The 15,411-nt window shown below is 36.0% G+C and overlaps 3 protein-coding genes across 5 annotated transcripts in view; 2 read left to right on the top strand and 1 right to left on the bottom strand.

The window, feature by feature from the left end:
* Positions 1-366: 366 nt before the first annotated feature.
* LOC106083431 (cytochrome c oxidase assembly protein COX15 homolog) lies at positions 367-3,826 on the top strand. Of its 3 annotated transcripts, none has more exons than XR_001220643.2 (4): positions 367-545; positions 621-898; positions 2,428-3,348; positions 3,511-3,826. XR_001220643.2 is itself a non-coding variant. In XM_013246426.2 (3 exons), the coding sequence occupies exons 1-3, from the start codon at positions 435-437 to the stop codon at positions 3,278-3,280; spliced, it is 1,242 nt and encodes a 413-aa protein (XP_013101880.2). In that variant the 5' UTR covers positions 367-434; the 3' UTR covers positions 3,281-3,364. The 3 variants fall into 3 exon arrangements, 1 of the variants encoding a protein (XP_013101880.2); XR_001220642.2 differs by having other exon boundaries at positions 3,460-3,826; XM_013246426.2 differs by lacking the exon at positions 3,511-3,826 and having other exon boundaries at positions 2,428-3,364.
* Positions 3,827-8,046: 4,220 nt separating this feature from the next.
* LOC106083421 (procathepsin L) lies at positions 8,047-13,651 on the top strand. Its single transcript, XM_013246390.2, has 4 exons — positions 8,047-8,119; positions 8,251-8,508; positions 12,520-12,728; positions 12,810-13,651. Exons 2-4 carry the CDS (start codon positions 8,296-8,298, stop codon positions 13,513-13,515), a joined length of 1,128 nt encoding a protein of 375 aa, XP_013101844.2. The 5' UTR covers positions 8,047-8,119; positions 8,251-8,295; the 3' UTR covers positions 13,516-13,651.
* LOC106083418 (protein 5NUC) overlaps positions 13,570-15,411 on the bottom strand; it is a 47,314-nt gene continuing 45,472 nt past the window's right edge. Inside the window, exon 7 of the mRNA XM_013246380.2 lies at positions 13,570-14,335. Within this exon, the coding sequence (XP_013101834.2) occupies positions 13,737-14,335 (599 nt within the window). The 3' untranslated portion in view covers positions 13,570-13,736. The remainder of the gene's footprint in view (positions 14,336-15,411) is intronic.

Below are 15,411 nucleotides of genomic sequence, written 5' to 3'. Positions count from 1 at the left end.
TGGAAATTGATGGAAATTAATAGGCCTTTTATACGGCACATCATGATCTGATGGTTATGTGTACATGTAACGCTTGCACCCCCATTTCACCAATGCTATTACAATGGCCACGCATCATGATATCCAATGTTTAGTCCCCATAAAATGTATGTATCGCTGTAACCATTTCTCTCTTCCCCCTAAATTTTTACTTATAAAGAAAACTGTTGTAATTTTATATTTATTTTAAATTTTTATTCACAATTGTGATCTGTTATTTTGTGTAGTTCGAGTTGTATTATTTGTCAATGCTAATTCACAATGGAAAATTTTCACTGAAAATATTTTTGAAAGTGTGTGTGTCACCCTGTTTTGTTTAGCATAATTCATTATAAGTTAAACAACTTCTTTATTGTATTTCACGTTCCATGTTTTGATTGAATAACTTTCTAAAAATGAGCAGCCTTTTGAGAGCAGCTTGCACAGTTATTACTCCTCACATAAGGAGCAATATTACACTGGTGAATCGCGCAGTAAGGGATCTGTCGACTGGAATTGTAAGAAAGGTAATGTCGATACAGAATATTTATGTTCATTGTAAATTTACATGTCAGTAATAATTCGATTTTTATGTGTTTTAGCCTTTGCTTCAACCTATTAAATTTAAACCCCCTACTGTTCGAGTATGTCATAGCCAAACGGTAGCGGTAACCCGTGGTGGCGAGAAGGCAGTTGGAAAATGGCTTATCGTATGTGGTGGCATGGTCTATTTAGCTGTTGTACTGGGTGGGGTAACACGTCTAACTGAATCGGGTCTCTCAATGGTTACCTGGAAGCTTTTGGGTGAAAAATTTCCACGCACCCAAGCCGAATGGGAGGAAGAATTTCGTTTGTACCAACAATATCCAGAATTTAAAATGTAAGTAGCGTAAAGGAAATTATAAACTTAAGGGTCTTATACTCGTATACATACCTTTATGTTTTTACCGCAAATATGCCATTAAGAAACGAAGGGGAACTTGTTTAAGCGACCACTTTTGATAGATCAAAGTGACCGTCTTGCAAATAGAAAGACTGCTCGGAAAGCGAGGATTTAAGTGGATTTAGCCTTAGTGGGTTGTGTACGATTTGACAATGATTTGATGTTTGGAGCGTCTAAACCTTACTTGGGCGTGCTAGTCTGCCCTAGTAAGAATATAACCACCATTTGAAAACTATTTTCTGTGATAAACCTCTTCATCCTATCAAAATATAGATCACCAAGTTTTGTTTGAACCCAGTTGACTTATTTCTAATTTCTTTTGTCTGTTAAAGCGGGGATAATTTTTCTATTGATGTGTTAATTTCTCTTTCCGGATGAGCTTAATGATCGAACATTTATTCCTTATTCCCATCTCCCATCTGCCCTGCATGCAACGCATCACCTATTTACATGCTTGCCAAACGAACTAATTGGTATTGCCACTGTGGACCACTCTAATAGAAGCAGCCATATTTTTAGAACTAGATCTGGGGACCATAGCCGGTTGTGAATAATTTTAAGATTAAAAGCGATGGTGGCTATAACAACAACAAGGCACGGAATAACTATACTTCACACGGGTTGAAACTCTGTGCTCCGATTTGTGTAGTGAAGTTCAGCTGAGAGCAACCGGACCTTTCCACAATTTGCGGATAGTGGAATGCTCCGCGTACGGACCGTAGTCGTGGAGAGATGCAGTCGGCAATGCAAATGCCTTTTGCTTAAATACTTAGTATATGTGATACTCGATGTGACCAGCGAGCTATTGGCGCCTTTAAATAACCAATGGCCATAACATTCCCATGGCGATTAGTTCCATAGACTGGAACAAGGCTCTCACTGAAACTCTCCGCTCGATACCGCTGATTGTCTGCGACTGCCGTTGCAGATACTCCCTATGGAGAATTTCACTATCCGCATCATGGGGACGCGCCCGGAAGCTCGCATCTAAACTGATCGTAACAGCAATGAACACCACATAGATCGGACCTCAATGTTGCCGCCTGTGTGGTGCTTCCAGTTGTCCCATGCCGGGATCGATTATACCTGGTCAAGTATTGCTTCCACTGCGCAAATCTGCTCTAGCTTTTCCTTTGATCTAAATATTTGTTAGGCTTCGCCGGCGTTTGAAGCAATGGCAGCCCACCGTAGTAAATTGTTACCTCAACGATTGGTTTCATGCACCGTATGAATGTTTCCGAAAGAATTTTAACCCTACCATTACTTGAATCGGGCAGCATGTTCCTCCGTTCTTTAGTATGATGTCACGGAAAAATTCTAATGGACTTTAACTAGGACTTTGTTATAAAAAAATTGATAAAATTCTTTAATTTTAAACTTTGAAAACTCTTTTTTATTTTGTGCTATTGGATTTATTTTTTTGAAAACACAAATTTTTAAACTCTTTGTTTTCTTTTTTTTTATAGGAAAAATCAAAATATGACAGTAGATGAATTTCGCAGAATCTTCTGGATGGAATATATGCATCGCATGTGGGGACGAGCCATTGGCGCTGTTTTCCTATTACCTGCTGCATATTTTTGGAAAAAAGGCCATCTAAATTCAACAACTAAAAAATTTGTACTTCTCATGGGCACTTTAATAGGCTGCCAAGGTTTAATGGGTTGGTACATGGTGAAATCTGGCCTTGAAAATCGTTTCGATGATGTCAATGATGTACCCAGAGTTTCGCAACATCGTTTGGCCATGCATTTAGGTGCTGCATTTGTACTCTACACCCTATTCCTATCGCAAGGGCTTAAGAAACTTTTACCAGCCGAAGAATTTGCAGTGGCTAGCATGAAAACTTTGCGCTTCAAACGTTTCGCTTATGCAGCGAAGGGTTTGATTTTCTTAACTGCCTTATCCGGAGCTTTTGTAGCTGGTCTAGATGCTGGTTTGGTGTATAATTCATTTCCAAAAATGGGTGATAATTGGGTGCCCGATGAAATATTGGCTTTTAGACCTTTAAGCAAAAACATTACCGAAAATCCTACAACAGTGCAATTTAATCATCGCATTTTGGGTGTATCCACAGTGACTTTGGTGACAGCCATGTGGTTATTGTCCAAAGGCACAAGACTACCCAGAAGAGCCTATTGGGCCATGAATTCTGCGGCATTTATAGCATGGTTGCAAGTGACTCTAGGCATAACTACTTTACTAACACATGTACCTGTTTCACTGGCGGCAGCGCATCAATCTGGCTCTCTGTTATTGTTATCATTTGCTGTTTGGCTGTGTCATGAATTAAGATTCTTAAAGTATTTACCCAAATAAATTAGAAAAACGCATATGGACTTGTACATAAGGATAAAATAAAGTATTAAAAATAAAACTATAATAAGGTAAATATGATACCAAGGTGTAATTAGCATTTCTATTTAAATTAAATTATTGCAAATATTAAATTCTGATATAATATACAAACTTTAAAATAAATTTAATGTTTTTTTAAGGTATATTATGGCAGACATCACACTTTAAAATTAATTGAATCTTTTTTTAAGATATACTATGGCAGACAGCAATCTGTAAATAGTTGTTTGTCATGAAGCAGTGTGTTGTACACAGAGGCGGCAACTCTTGCCGACGAAGGACTCCATCAGGTCAATCCGGTACGTACAACCGGCTGCCTTGGGATTGATTTGTAAATGGCGCCCACTGTTACCCCACCCACTCAAACCACCTGATGTCTTTAAAGTAAACTTAAAAACAAGTTTCGTATGATCTGCTAGGTTATCCAAAACAAACCAATAAAACAAAATTGATATGAAAAATTAAGACAAGAATTCTAAGAATAAATCACCATTTACTGTGACTTGACGCCGCCCGGTTTTAGCCGGCTTTTATGTTTTTTTTTGTCTTCTTTTTCTCTTTTTGTTTATTAATGACTGCAACTGTTAGATGATTGCTTTTTATATTAGTTTGTTTTCTGGCAGCCGAAAAATTTGCATAACATTAAAAGAACATAAGTCCACAATTAATTCAAATTGTGTACATTTGACTTAGTTACCAATCAATTTCTTAATCTTATTAATTATGTGAATTAAAAATCGATTTTTTAAATCTCAACTTTAGGTTAGTGTATTAATCAGATCACTATGAGTGGAATAGATACCTTACATTCGGCACTCAAGGAATATCAAAAGAAATGTTTAAACAAAAAAGTTAAATTACAAATTTTTGTAGAGAAATTTTTGAAAATTTAACCACCACCATATGTTGAGGGGTATGCTTATTTTATCATTCCCTTCGAATTACCTCGAAATATTAATCTGCGACCCCATAAGAAATATATATTATTGATGTTTTCGATATTCTGATTCGGTTTTGCCATATTCGTGCATTCGTCTTTCGAAATCACGATAGCGGTCGTACACGCAATTTTACAAAGATAGTTCTTATCGATGTATTTCTTAAGGTATTGTAAATGGGTTGTATAGGTTCAGATTTAATGTTGTTGTAGCCACATACTTGTATATAGCAATCCTTGTCTAGTATAGGTGAGCAAGCTCGTTCCGGTTCATAGGACCGACATCCGTGGAAACGTGATAGACATTGGTTATTTAAATGCGCTATTAACTCGCTTTGTCATATCAAGCATCATAGGCACTCAGTATTTAAGCAAGGCCTCACTGAGACTCTCCACTCGATACCGTTGATTGTCCGTCACTGCAATTACTGTTACTCAGTATGGAGCATAGCACTATCCGCAACCTGTGGACGCGTTCGGTAGTTCTCAGCCGATCTTCTCTTGATAACGATGAACACCACATAGATCGGAGCTCAAAGTTCCTGCCTGAGCAGTGCCGAGAATCGTCTTCGTTCTTTTTCGTTCCTTTTGGCTGGAGTTATATTGAAACTAGGAGAAATTGGTCTATTACGAGTATTGGAAATATAATTTGCGTACACACACAGAATTTTCCTTCATAAATGTTATTATCGGGTTTCATAACATTTGTTTATAAATATTATAAAAAGTTTTATTATATGTATGAAAAAATCATAAATGTTATGAAAATTCTTAATGAAAAAAAATGTATGAATAAGAACCTTTATGAAAAATGTTCTTATAAATATGAAATATTGTTTCATGTATGTAAAGAACATTTTCATAATATTAATAATTGTTGTCAAAAATATAAAAATTATGTTATTGAATGTTGAGAATGTTTCAGAATTTCTTTGATATAGGAAAAAACGTAAAAATTTCTTCCCTATAAGGACTTTTTTTCAAAATTTCTATTGGAATTTATTAAAATTTTTTGCTATAGAAATTTTTTTCAAAGTTTTATTGCTATAGGAAATTTTGTCATAATGTGTCGTTTGTTGTCTATTTTTGCTCAAATGTTTCATTGTGTGCAAAATAAATTTTGTCGAAATTTCTGCGCTAATGGAAATTTTGTCAAAATTTCTTCGGTATGGGAAATTTTGTCAAAATTTCTTCGGTATGGGAAATTTTCAAAATTTCTTTGCTATAGGAAATTTGTCAAAATTTGTTTTCTTGAGAATGTTTCAGAATTTCTTTGCTATAGGAAATAACGAAAAATTTCTTCCCTATAAGGCCTTTTTTTTCAAAATTTCTATGGGAATTTATTAAAATTTTTTTGCTATAGAAAAGGTTTTCAAAGTTTTATTGCTATAGGAAATTTTGTCAAAATTTCCTTGCTGAGAGAATTTTAGTCATTATTTTTATGCTATTCGAAATTTTGTCAAAATTTTATCTAAATGTCTTCGCCATGAGGAATTTTGTCACAATTTCTTGTCTGTGGGAAATTTTTACATATTTCCAAATTATGTTCCGATAGAAAATTTATCCACAATTTTCTTTTTGCCATAGGAAATTTCCGTTTAGGTAAACTCCGTTGTAATGCAAGGCTTAAAACTTCATCATTCGTTAATTTAATAGTTCTAAACAATGTATAGAAATCTAAATTTGTAAATCATTTAGCCAAAAACTTAAATAACAAATTGTGAAACAAAAAAACTGTACATAAATAATTATCACCTTTTAACAGGTCTTCTTGGAAACTAGGCAATTTGTCTTTTTCACATATCCAAAGGGGAGAAACGTTAATTTATTGCCCATTTCAATCAATTTGTGGGTGTTGTACAGATAAAACACTAACGCTTTACAATACTTTATGAACCCACAATAAAAGAACAGGTTTGTCCATTAAATTCAGATGTGATGATCAAGTTTAGGTAGTATAACACTGCATTACAAATTGATTTTGCTAGATTTGTTTATGACTGTTCACCTCAGTTGAATAATAAAGAAAATTGCTTATCAAATATTGAAGGCTTATGGAAAATCAAAATACAACGTCATCGATAGCCACTGTGGTATGCACAGATTCGATTAAATGTTTCGTCTTTTTCAGTTACTTTTTAAAGAAAAAATCAAATTTCTGATTTAAAATGTCCTCAAAGTATTCAAGCATACAATTTGGGGAATAGTATATTATGTCCCCAAAATTGTTTTAGCAATATTTTCTATAGAAAAAATTTCTTAAACAAATTAAATTAAACAAAATTATCTTAAGCATAAAATTTCGTACACCAAAGAATTTTAAAATTTTTTTATGTTTTTAGGAAATTAAATTTTTATTAAAACTTCCTTAAAGTCTGCAAATACACATTTAAGGGGCATACCACCATATATAGCTGCCTATGTTTATAAAATTTTCTTTCGTAAAGAATTCAGACAAAATTTCCTATAAAATTTAAAGTTTGACAAAGTGTTCTATAGATATTTTTTGATAAAGATAGATATTTTGATAATATTTCTAACTCTCACCTGGGAGCTAACGGGAGTGCAAGGCTCCATACGGAATGTCTGCAATTGCAGTCGCGAACAATCAGCGGTATCGAGTAGATAATCTCAATGAGAGATGGAGCGGCAAAGGCTGTTTCGCGTGCCTATAACAACGCGATTTATTCGCGCATTCAAATAACCAATGGCCACTACGTTCCCACGGTGATCGGTCATATGGATCGCAGCGAGCTCTCTCACCTATGGAATCTTGACAAGGTTCGCAAAGGATTTCGCATTATCTAGGCCATTTCTTTTGAAGAAAAAGTTTAGTATATTTTTGATTAAAAATGTCCTCAAAGTATGCATGCTATACTAAAACTCCTAAAATTCTTAAATCGTTTCGGAGCAAAGTGGTTTCTTTTGTTATGACTTTGAAATTGTTGCAGTTTTATTGAGACCAGTATCGAAATATGTCTACTTATTCATAAAAAATTTTTTTTGGCATGTCCCCAAACTTAACCCTAAAAATTTTACGAAGTTTAAAACTGTGTATGTGAGATGTGACGACGTCGATGAAAAAGAGACTATAGAGAATCTGCTGTGTGTGTGACCTGTATTGGCAGTCAGAAGGAGTTCTACTCTAGGTTCTCATTTCTTTGAGAACTTCAGCGGATGTGAACATTCGCAACGGTATGAACTAGAAGCCATCTTCCTTCTCCTTTGGTATCACATTGCACGAAAACGTCTTAGTGAGTATGTTGTCTGACACTTAAACTTAACCTAACCTAACGTTATGTCTTATATACTTAAAAATTGACTTGTCCTGTTAATATTGCCTCAAAATTAATAAAACTAAGCTTATATTTCATAAAAATATGTAAACCAATATATAAGAGTGTTATACAGTCTAGAAAGTTGGTATATTTTACCCAAAAACAAGCGTTTATCATGAAATTATATCTCCATTAAAATATAACATATTTTGTTTTTTTTTGTTATTGCCCACTGTGTCAATTTGTTTTTTTTTTCGATCACATACAAATGGAGAGCAGTTTAATTGAATGCCAGTTTTAAGATTTTCAGTTCTTAAACCTTGCATATCATTATGATTGAGATGTGTTTCTTCCCCCGCCACACTATAATACCACCAGATAGGGTAGGGTAAGTGTAGATATCGTCTATGATCGCTTAGAAACAAATTGCTAGAGTAAACAAACCAAAACAAGAGTCCAAACAGTAGCACCGGTTAGTTAGACACAAATCAAGCTAATTAATAAACACGAATTGACAATTAGTGAATCTATAAAAGATGCTGTTCAAGATCTCCAGTAAATATTATTGGTGATTACGTTCGAAAGGTTAGTTCAACGGTTTACTGTTTGATTTTCTTGCTCCGGCTCCGGCATTAATTGATTAAAAATCTAATTTTTGGATATGCAAAATTTTGTATAACTAGTTCAAAGTTGTGTTTTTTTTACCATCTTAACAGATTCCACAAAGCATCTTTTGTGTGTGTGTGTGTGTGCCACTAAGAATGAAGCTGATTTTGAGTATCCTGCCCTTGTGCTTTGCCTTGGCCTATGGTCAATTTGGTGGCTTTGGAGGTTTTGGTGGCAATGTAGCCGATACGCTCCAAAGGGGAAGCAGTGCGGCTGTCAATACTTTGCAGAGTGGTGTAAGTGCTGTGGCTTCTGGATTAAAGAGTGTGCCAGTGCTGAATAATGTCAAGGACTTTGCTGATTTCGCTGTGAGTATTAACAACTCTTTCGAATGAAATTTGCTAAAATATTCAACATCAAGTATTGTGGCTATAACTCATTGAGATAGTTATTTTGAGGAGTTATTCTGTCCATTAGAGTAGCTTCGCTATTTTATGACAATGCTGTAATCGAAGAAGGTTATGTGTCAAGCAAGGAATATTTTGAGAACACAAAAATATGAATCACAGGTCATATTTGGCTTACTGTGAATGAGCCACCCAATTTAAGGACATGTTTTGCACTATGAAAAAAAATTGAAAAAAGGCCATTTGTAGAGATGTGAGCAAGTTATTCTGTGGCAACGTATCACCCCTGCAGTGACGCGTGAGGCGAAAATTATATATCGGAGTAAAAAGAAAAAAATCTTGTTTTGCCGAAGAATAAAGAAGTGGGTGTGTGCGACTCGAAAGGAAAGTTTTAGAACCCATACACAAGGTTTAGTAGTTTTAGTTTTAGTACTCTTGACATAGGGTTAGGATAGTTTACCATGCATATGGTAAGAGTAGTTTTAGTACCCTTGAGATAGGATAAGGATAGTTTTAGTACCCTTACCATAGCGCAAGGGTGATAAAACTCCTTTGACATAGGGTAAGGGTAGTTTTATCACCCTTTCCACAGGGTAGAGATAGTTTTATTACCATTAACCAAGGGTAAGGATAGTTTTATTACTCCTGTCATGTGGTAAGGGTAGTTTTATTACTCTTGCCATAAGGTAAGGGTAGATTATGTACCCTTTCCATAGGGTTAGGGAAGTTTTAGTACCCTTGCCATAGGGTAAGGGTAGTTTTATTACCCTTATCATAGGGTAAGAATAGTTTTAGTACCCTTGCCATAGGGTAAGAATAGTTTTAGTACCCTTGCCATAGGGCAAGGGTAGTTTTAGTACCCTTGTCATAGGCTAAGGATAGTTTTAGTTCCCTTGCTATAGGGTAAGGGTAGTTTTAGTACCCTTGCCATAGGGTAAGACTAGTTTTAGTTCCCTTGCTATAGGGTAAGGGTAGTTTTAGATCCCTTGCCATAGGGTAAGACTAGTTTTAGTTCCCTTGCTATAGGGTAAGGGTAGTTTTAGTACCCTTGCCATAGCGTAAGATTAGTTTTAATACCCTTGTCAGAGGGTAAGGTTAGTTTTAGTACCCTTGCCATAGGGTAAGGTTAGTTTTAGTACCCTTGCCAAAGCGTAAGGGTAGCTTTATTACCTTTACCCAAGGGAAAGGATATTTGAAGTACCTTTACCCAAGGGAACGGGTATTTTAAGTACCCTTTCCTAAGGGAAATGATAATTTTGGTACCCTTATCAAAGGGAATGGATAATTTAAGTAGCCTAGCCCAAGGAAAGGGTAATTTTAGTACTATTACCCAAGGGAAAGAGTAATTTGAGTGCCCTTATCCAAGGGAGTACCCTTACCCAAAGGAAAGGGTAATTTTAGTATCTTTACCCAAGATAAATGCTAATTTTAGTACTCTTACCCAAAAGAATGCGTAATTTTAGTATCCTTACCCAAGATAAAGGCTAATTTTAGTACTCTAACCCTAATGAAGGGTAGTTTTAGTACCCTTTACAAAGGGAAAGGCTTTATTTACTACCCAGAACAAATGGAAAGGGTATATTTTGAACAGTTTTAGTACTCTGAACCAAGGGAAAGGGTCGTTTTATTGCCCTTATCCAAGGGAAAGGATTGTTTTAGTACCCATATCCAAGTTTAATCATAATTTTAGTACCCTTATCCAAGGTATAGCATAGTTTTAGTATCTTTACCCAAGAAATATCATAGTGTTTGTACCCATAACTTATTTTAAGTAAAGTTTTAGTACCCTTAACTTAGATTAGGCAAAGTTTAAGCATTACCTAAGGTAATGCATAGTTTTAGTACCGTTACCCAAGGAAAGGGTAATTATGGTACCCATACCCAAGGGAAAAGCGCAATTATAGTACACTTAGTTTTAGTACCCTTATCCAATGGGAAGGTTAGATTTAGTACCCTTATCCAAGGGAAAGGGTAGTTTTTTTACCCTTTTCCAAGCGAAAGGGTAGTTTTATTCCTTTTTCTAAGGGAAAGGGTAGTTTTATTCCCTTTTTCCAAGGGAGAGTTTAGCTTTATTCCCTTCTTCCAAGGGAAAGAGTAATTCTAGTACCCTCACCCGAAATAAAGCAAAGTTTTAGTACCTTTACCCAAAGTTAATCATAGTTTAGTACCCTTACCCAAAGTTTATAATAGTTTTTGTACCCTTGCCCAAAGTTTATCATAGTTTTAGTACCATTACCCAAAGCTAAGACAAAGGGCGAAACAAAGGAAAGGGTAGTTTTAGTACCCTCATCCAAGGGAAAGGGTTGTTTAAGTACCTTTATCCAAAGAAAAGGTTAGTTTTAGTACCCTTTCTCAATGTTAATCATAGTTTTAGTACCCGTACCCAAAGTATAGCATGGTATTTGTACCCTTACCCTAGTTTAAACACAGTTTTAGTACCCTTTTTCAAGGGAAGGGAAGCTTTAGTACCCTTATCCAAAGTAAAGGATAGTTTAGTACCCTTATCCAAGGGAAAGGGTACTTTTAGTATTCTCATTCAGGGAAAAGGGTAGTTTTAGTACCCTAATCCAATGGAAAGAGTAGTAATGGTATCCCTATCCAAGGAAAGGGGTAGTTTTAATACTCTTATCCAAGGGAAAGGGTATTTTTATTATCCTTTTCCAAGGGAAATGGTAGTTTTAGTACCCTTTTCCAAGGGAAATGGTTGTTTTAGTACCCTTTTCCAAGGGAAAGGTAGTTTTATTACCTTTTTCCAGTGGAAATGCTAGTTTTAGTACCCTTACCCAAGGTTTATCATAGTTTTAGTGCCCTTACCCAAAGTTTATCATAGTTTTAGTACCCTTACCCAAAGTTAATAATAGTTTTAGAATCCATGCCCTAGTTAAAGCATAGTTTTAGTATCCTTATCCAAGGTAAAGCATAGGTTTAGACTCAAGGTAAAGCATAGTTTTAGTACCCTTACCCAAAGAAATCATAGATTTAGTTCTCTTATCCAAGGTATAGGATTAGACCCAGGGTAACACATAGTTTTAGTACCCTTACCCAAGGTAAATCATAGTTTAGAACCTCTACCCAAGGAAAAGGTAAATTTAGAACCATTTTTCAAGGGAATGGGTAATTTTAGCACCCTTTACCAAGGGAAATGGTAGCATTAGTACACCTAACTAAATTTAGTACGCTGAATCAAAGGAGAGGGTACTTTTAGTACCCTCACCCAAGGGGAAGGGCTGAGGGTTAAAGTACCCTTATCCAAGTGAAAGGTTAGTTTTAGTATCCTTTCTCAAAGTTAATCATAGTTTTAGTACCCGTACCCAAGGTATAGCATGGTTTTAGTACCGTTACTCCAGCTAAAGCACAGTTTTAGTACCCTCCTCAAGGAAAAGGGAAGCTTTAGTACGCTTATCCAAGGTAAAGGGTAGTTTTTAAACCCTTATACAATTTGGTAGTCTTTTTCTAAGGGAAAGGTATTTTAGTACCCTTACCCAGGGGAAATGGTAGTTAAGTACTCCTACCTAAGGGAGTGGATACAATTTGTACCCTAACATTTAGTACCCAAAGAAACATTTAGTACCCAACTTTGCATGACCTTAGAGAGACAACTCGACACTTAACATCTTTTCCTCGACTACAAATGTATTTCAATACATGTCTGTGTTTGGTATCCCGGTAAATTTGATATGACTTTGGAGGATGGCGCTAGCTGACACACGACCATCAGCGAAAATGGGAAAGAACCTTTCCAAACAATTCAATACGAATCGAAAATTTCAAGCGGGGAATCAGCTTTTTGTGTGATCCTTTTTTTAATATAAGGAGGGAAGGAATATTGTAATGCTTATGATGCCTGGGAATTACTTGTAGGATTTGGAGAGTAGGAGTTGCTTTAACCTGTCTTTTCACTTCTTGGAGTTCTCAACCTCAAACCCCAATGCAAAACTCAAAATTTTTGGTTGGTTTTGTTTCTCCACTTAGGCCCAAACTGGCAAGACCTATGCCAATGCTGCTGATAAAGCATTACGTGAAGGCATTTTCAAGGGACGTATGACTTTGGTGGATGCCAATAACAAAGCCTTTGCTGCTGGCACTTCAACATTCGAATCCGGCATCAACGCATTCGCTGATCTTACTCAGGCTGAATTCTTGTCTCAACTTACCGGTAATCGCAAATCGGCCAAGGGAGAGTAAGTCATGCTTAAAATTCACTGGAGTTTAAATAATCCTTGATCTTTTTCATATCCTTTCTTTTATTTCCCTCCAAAAAGGGAACAAGCCAAGAAACATCGTCATAAGCCCGAGTTGGATGAAAGTGGTAAGATTCCTGATGCTTTTGATTGGCGTCAAAAGGGTGGAGTTACTCCTGTTAAATTCCAAGGCGAATGTGGCTCTTGCTGGTCTTTTGCTACCACCGGTGCCATTGAAGGTCATTACTTCCGCAAGACTGGACAATTGATTAATCTCTCCGAACAGAATATGATTGATTGCGGCAAAGAGGAATTCGGTTTGGCTGGTTGTGATGGCGGTTTCCAGGAGTATGCCTTCGAATTTGTCACCAATCAAAAGGGTGTGGCCAAGGCTGAGGGCTATCCCTATTTGGATAAGAAGGATAGCTGTCATTACAAGGATGCATTGAAGGGTGCTGAAATCGATGGATTTGCTACTATTACACCTAAAGATGAGGATACCATGAAGAAGGTCATAGCAACCATGGGTCCTTTGGCCTGCTCTGTCAATGGCTTGGAGTCCTTGTTGTTGTACAAACGCGGCATCTACTCCGATGAGGAGTGCAACAAGGGTGAAGTCAATCACTCGATTCTAGTTGTGGGCTATGGCAGCGAAAACGGCAAAGATTTCTGGATTGTCAAGAACTCCTGGGACAAGGCTTGGGGTGAGGAGGGTTACTTCCGTTTGCCACGTGGCAAAAACTTCTGTGGCATCGCCAGCGAATGCAGTTATCCTCTTATTAAATAAGCTGTAAATCTCTATCCCCCCCCTCCAACAAAAGAAAGGCTTGTCCAAAAGGAATCTCTTTTTACGTTTTTTTTTTGTTTTGTTAATTTTATTGGAATTTACAATAAACAAACTTTAGAATATAACAAATACAACATTTCCTGAGTTTTTCTCTTTCTGTTTCATTTTCTTTGGCAAACTTAAAGGCATAGATGAAGAAAAGCGGGAGGTTGGAAACTAAATTAATAGGTAAAGCGTAGACAAAGTAGGGATAAGGCAATCAGCAAACCAGAGCTGGCTACGGCGAAAGCTCCATCATCTTCATCATCACCATTGCCTTCACCACTGCCCTCTTCATCGATTTCCTCAATGTTGATTCTTCCTTCAATCTCAGGATAAACAAAATCACGTCTTCTCAAAAAGTCCACAAATGCTTCGGAATCGGTTTTGGTGAGACGTTGGGGTTCAGGACCATTATCTTCACGGAATTTATGACCATCTCCACCATCCAAAAGGAAAAAGGGTACAATGACATTATACATTTTGGCTTCGTCTAGTGGCTCATAGGAGGGCACATTGCAGGCGGCACACAGAACTTCGGCTGAAATGACTCTGCTGCCAACAGGCTTGTTATAATCATAGGTTGTATGAACACCAGACATTTGAAGGAAACCACCACTTGAATCTCTTTCGTGCATAGTGGCAGAATGTTCGAGAGCTTCTAACATTGTTTTACCACTGATTTTGGTCACATACAGATCATTGCCAAAAGGTAGAACTCCAACAGCATCGGCGGCCAGAATAGTGCCATCCGAACGTTTTTCTATGGAATTACGAATACCTGAAATAAGAAAGGACAGAATGGAAATATAAGATGCCTAGTTTAGTTTTTTATGATCATATAATTGCTTTATAATCTATATATCAGTCACAAATGTGGAGTGAGATGTATTTTTATCGCCATATAATTGATCTTAGGATATATTTTTTTTCCAAGCAGAGTTTGGGGACATGTTTTTTAGATAAATATACTTTGAGGTTAAGTCAGGGGATAAATAAAATAACTGCATTTTACGGGAATTTTGCGTAAATATGTACTGTAAAGCCTTTCACTTTAGTAGTGCGTTTATTTTATTTACCCAAAATGTCCCCAATGTACGCGTTTATGAAAAGTCATATCCTCAAATTTAATTCAATAATTCTGTATTTTCTTCAATAGGTTATACAGCGGTATTTAAACAATTCAACATAACCAAAAGCCAGCATTTTTTGGTGAAAACAAATTATAGTTTACTCTTTTGTCAGCATATCATTGCTCTTTAACTTCGACTAGAGGATACAATTTTTTTTTAACTTAATTTGGGGACATGTCTTTTTAAATTTATACACTTTGGGGACATTCAATATAGAAAATATGTCAGCCAATTAATTCTTAGGGGTATCTTGTGTTTATGGATATGACTTTAAAATTATTTTCAGTAAGTAGTATGCCATATTTAGATACGCATAGAGTCCTCAAAGTACATTCTTTTAAGGTTATTTTGGGGACATGCTTTTTGGAACACATACTGTGGGAAATTCAAGTTGGCAGATGATGATGATGTAGTTAAGGGACATCTAACGTTACAATTAGTTACACAAAATGTACCAAAGAACAAGAGATAAGGAATTTTTAAATTAAGTTTGAGGACATGTTTAAAAAAATACTTTGGGGTTGTTTGTGTAAGTCATCAACATTTTGGATCATTTATTTTTCGAAAATTTCAAAAGACTTTCTTAAGTTAGCAACAAAATGAAAAGAACTTTACTTCTTAAATCCGATGGTGTTTTTAGAATTCTGAAGTTCAAAAATCTAAGGAAGTTGCAGCAATTTCTAAATTCCAAAGATTGTTTTGCATGTTTTTTGAATATTTATTA

The sequence above is a fragment of the Stomoxys calcitrans genome, chromosome 5 (assembly GCF_963082655.1).
Source record: "Stomoxys calcitrans chromosome 5, idStoCalc2.1, whole genome shotgun sequence".
NCBI lineage: Eukaryota > Metazoa > Arthropoda > Insecta > Diptera > Muscidae > Stomoxys > Stomoxys calcitrans.
This window is presented reverse-complemented; position numbering and strand designations above follow the sequence as displayed.

Bases quoted from the DNA above. Each gene is read 5' to 3' on its own strand.
- LOC106083421 (XM_013246390.2), top strand. From the start codon at position 8,296: ATGAAGCTGATTTTGAGTATCCTGCCCTTGTGCTTTGCCTTGGCCTAT. The intron at 8,509-12,519 runs GTGAGTATTAAC...TTCTCCACTTAG, and splicing joins AGGACTTTGCTGATTTCGCT to GCCCAAACTGGCAAGACCTA. The intron at 12,729-12,809 runs GTAAGTCATGCT...CCCTCCAAAAAG, and splicing joins CGCAAATCGGCCAAGGGAGA to GGAACAAGCCAAGAAACATC.
- LOC106083431 (XM_013246426.2), top strand. From the start codon at position 435: ATGAGCAGCCTTTTGAGAGCAGCTTGCACAGTTATTACTCCTCACATA. The intron at 546-620 runs GTAATGTCGATA...TATGTGTTTTAG, and splicing joins CGACTGGAATTGTAAGAAAG to CCTTTGCTTCAACCTATTAA. The intron at 899-2,427 runs GTAAGTAGCGTA...TTTTTTTTATAG, and splicing joins CAATATCCAGAATTTAAAAT to GAAAAATCAAAATATGACAG.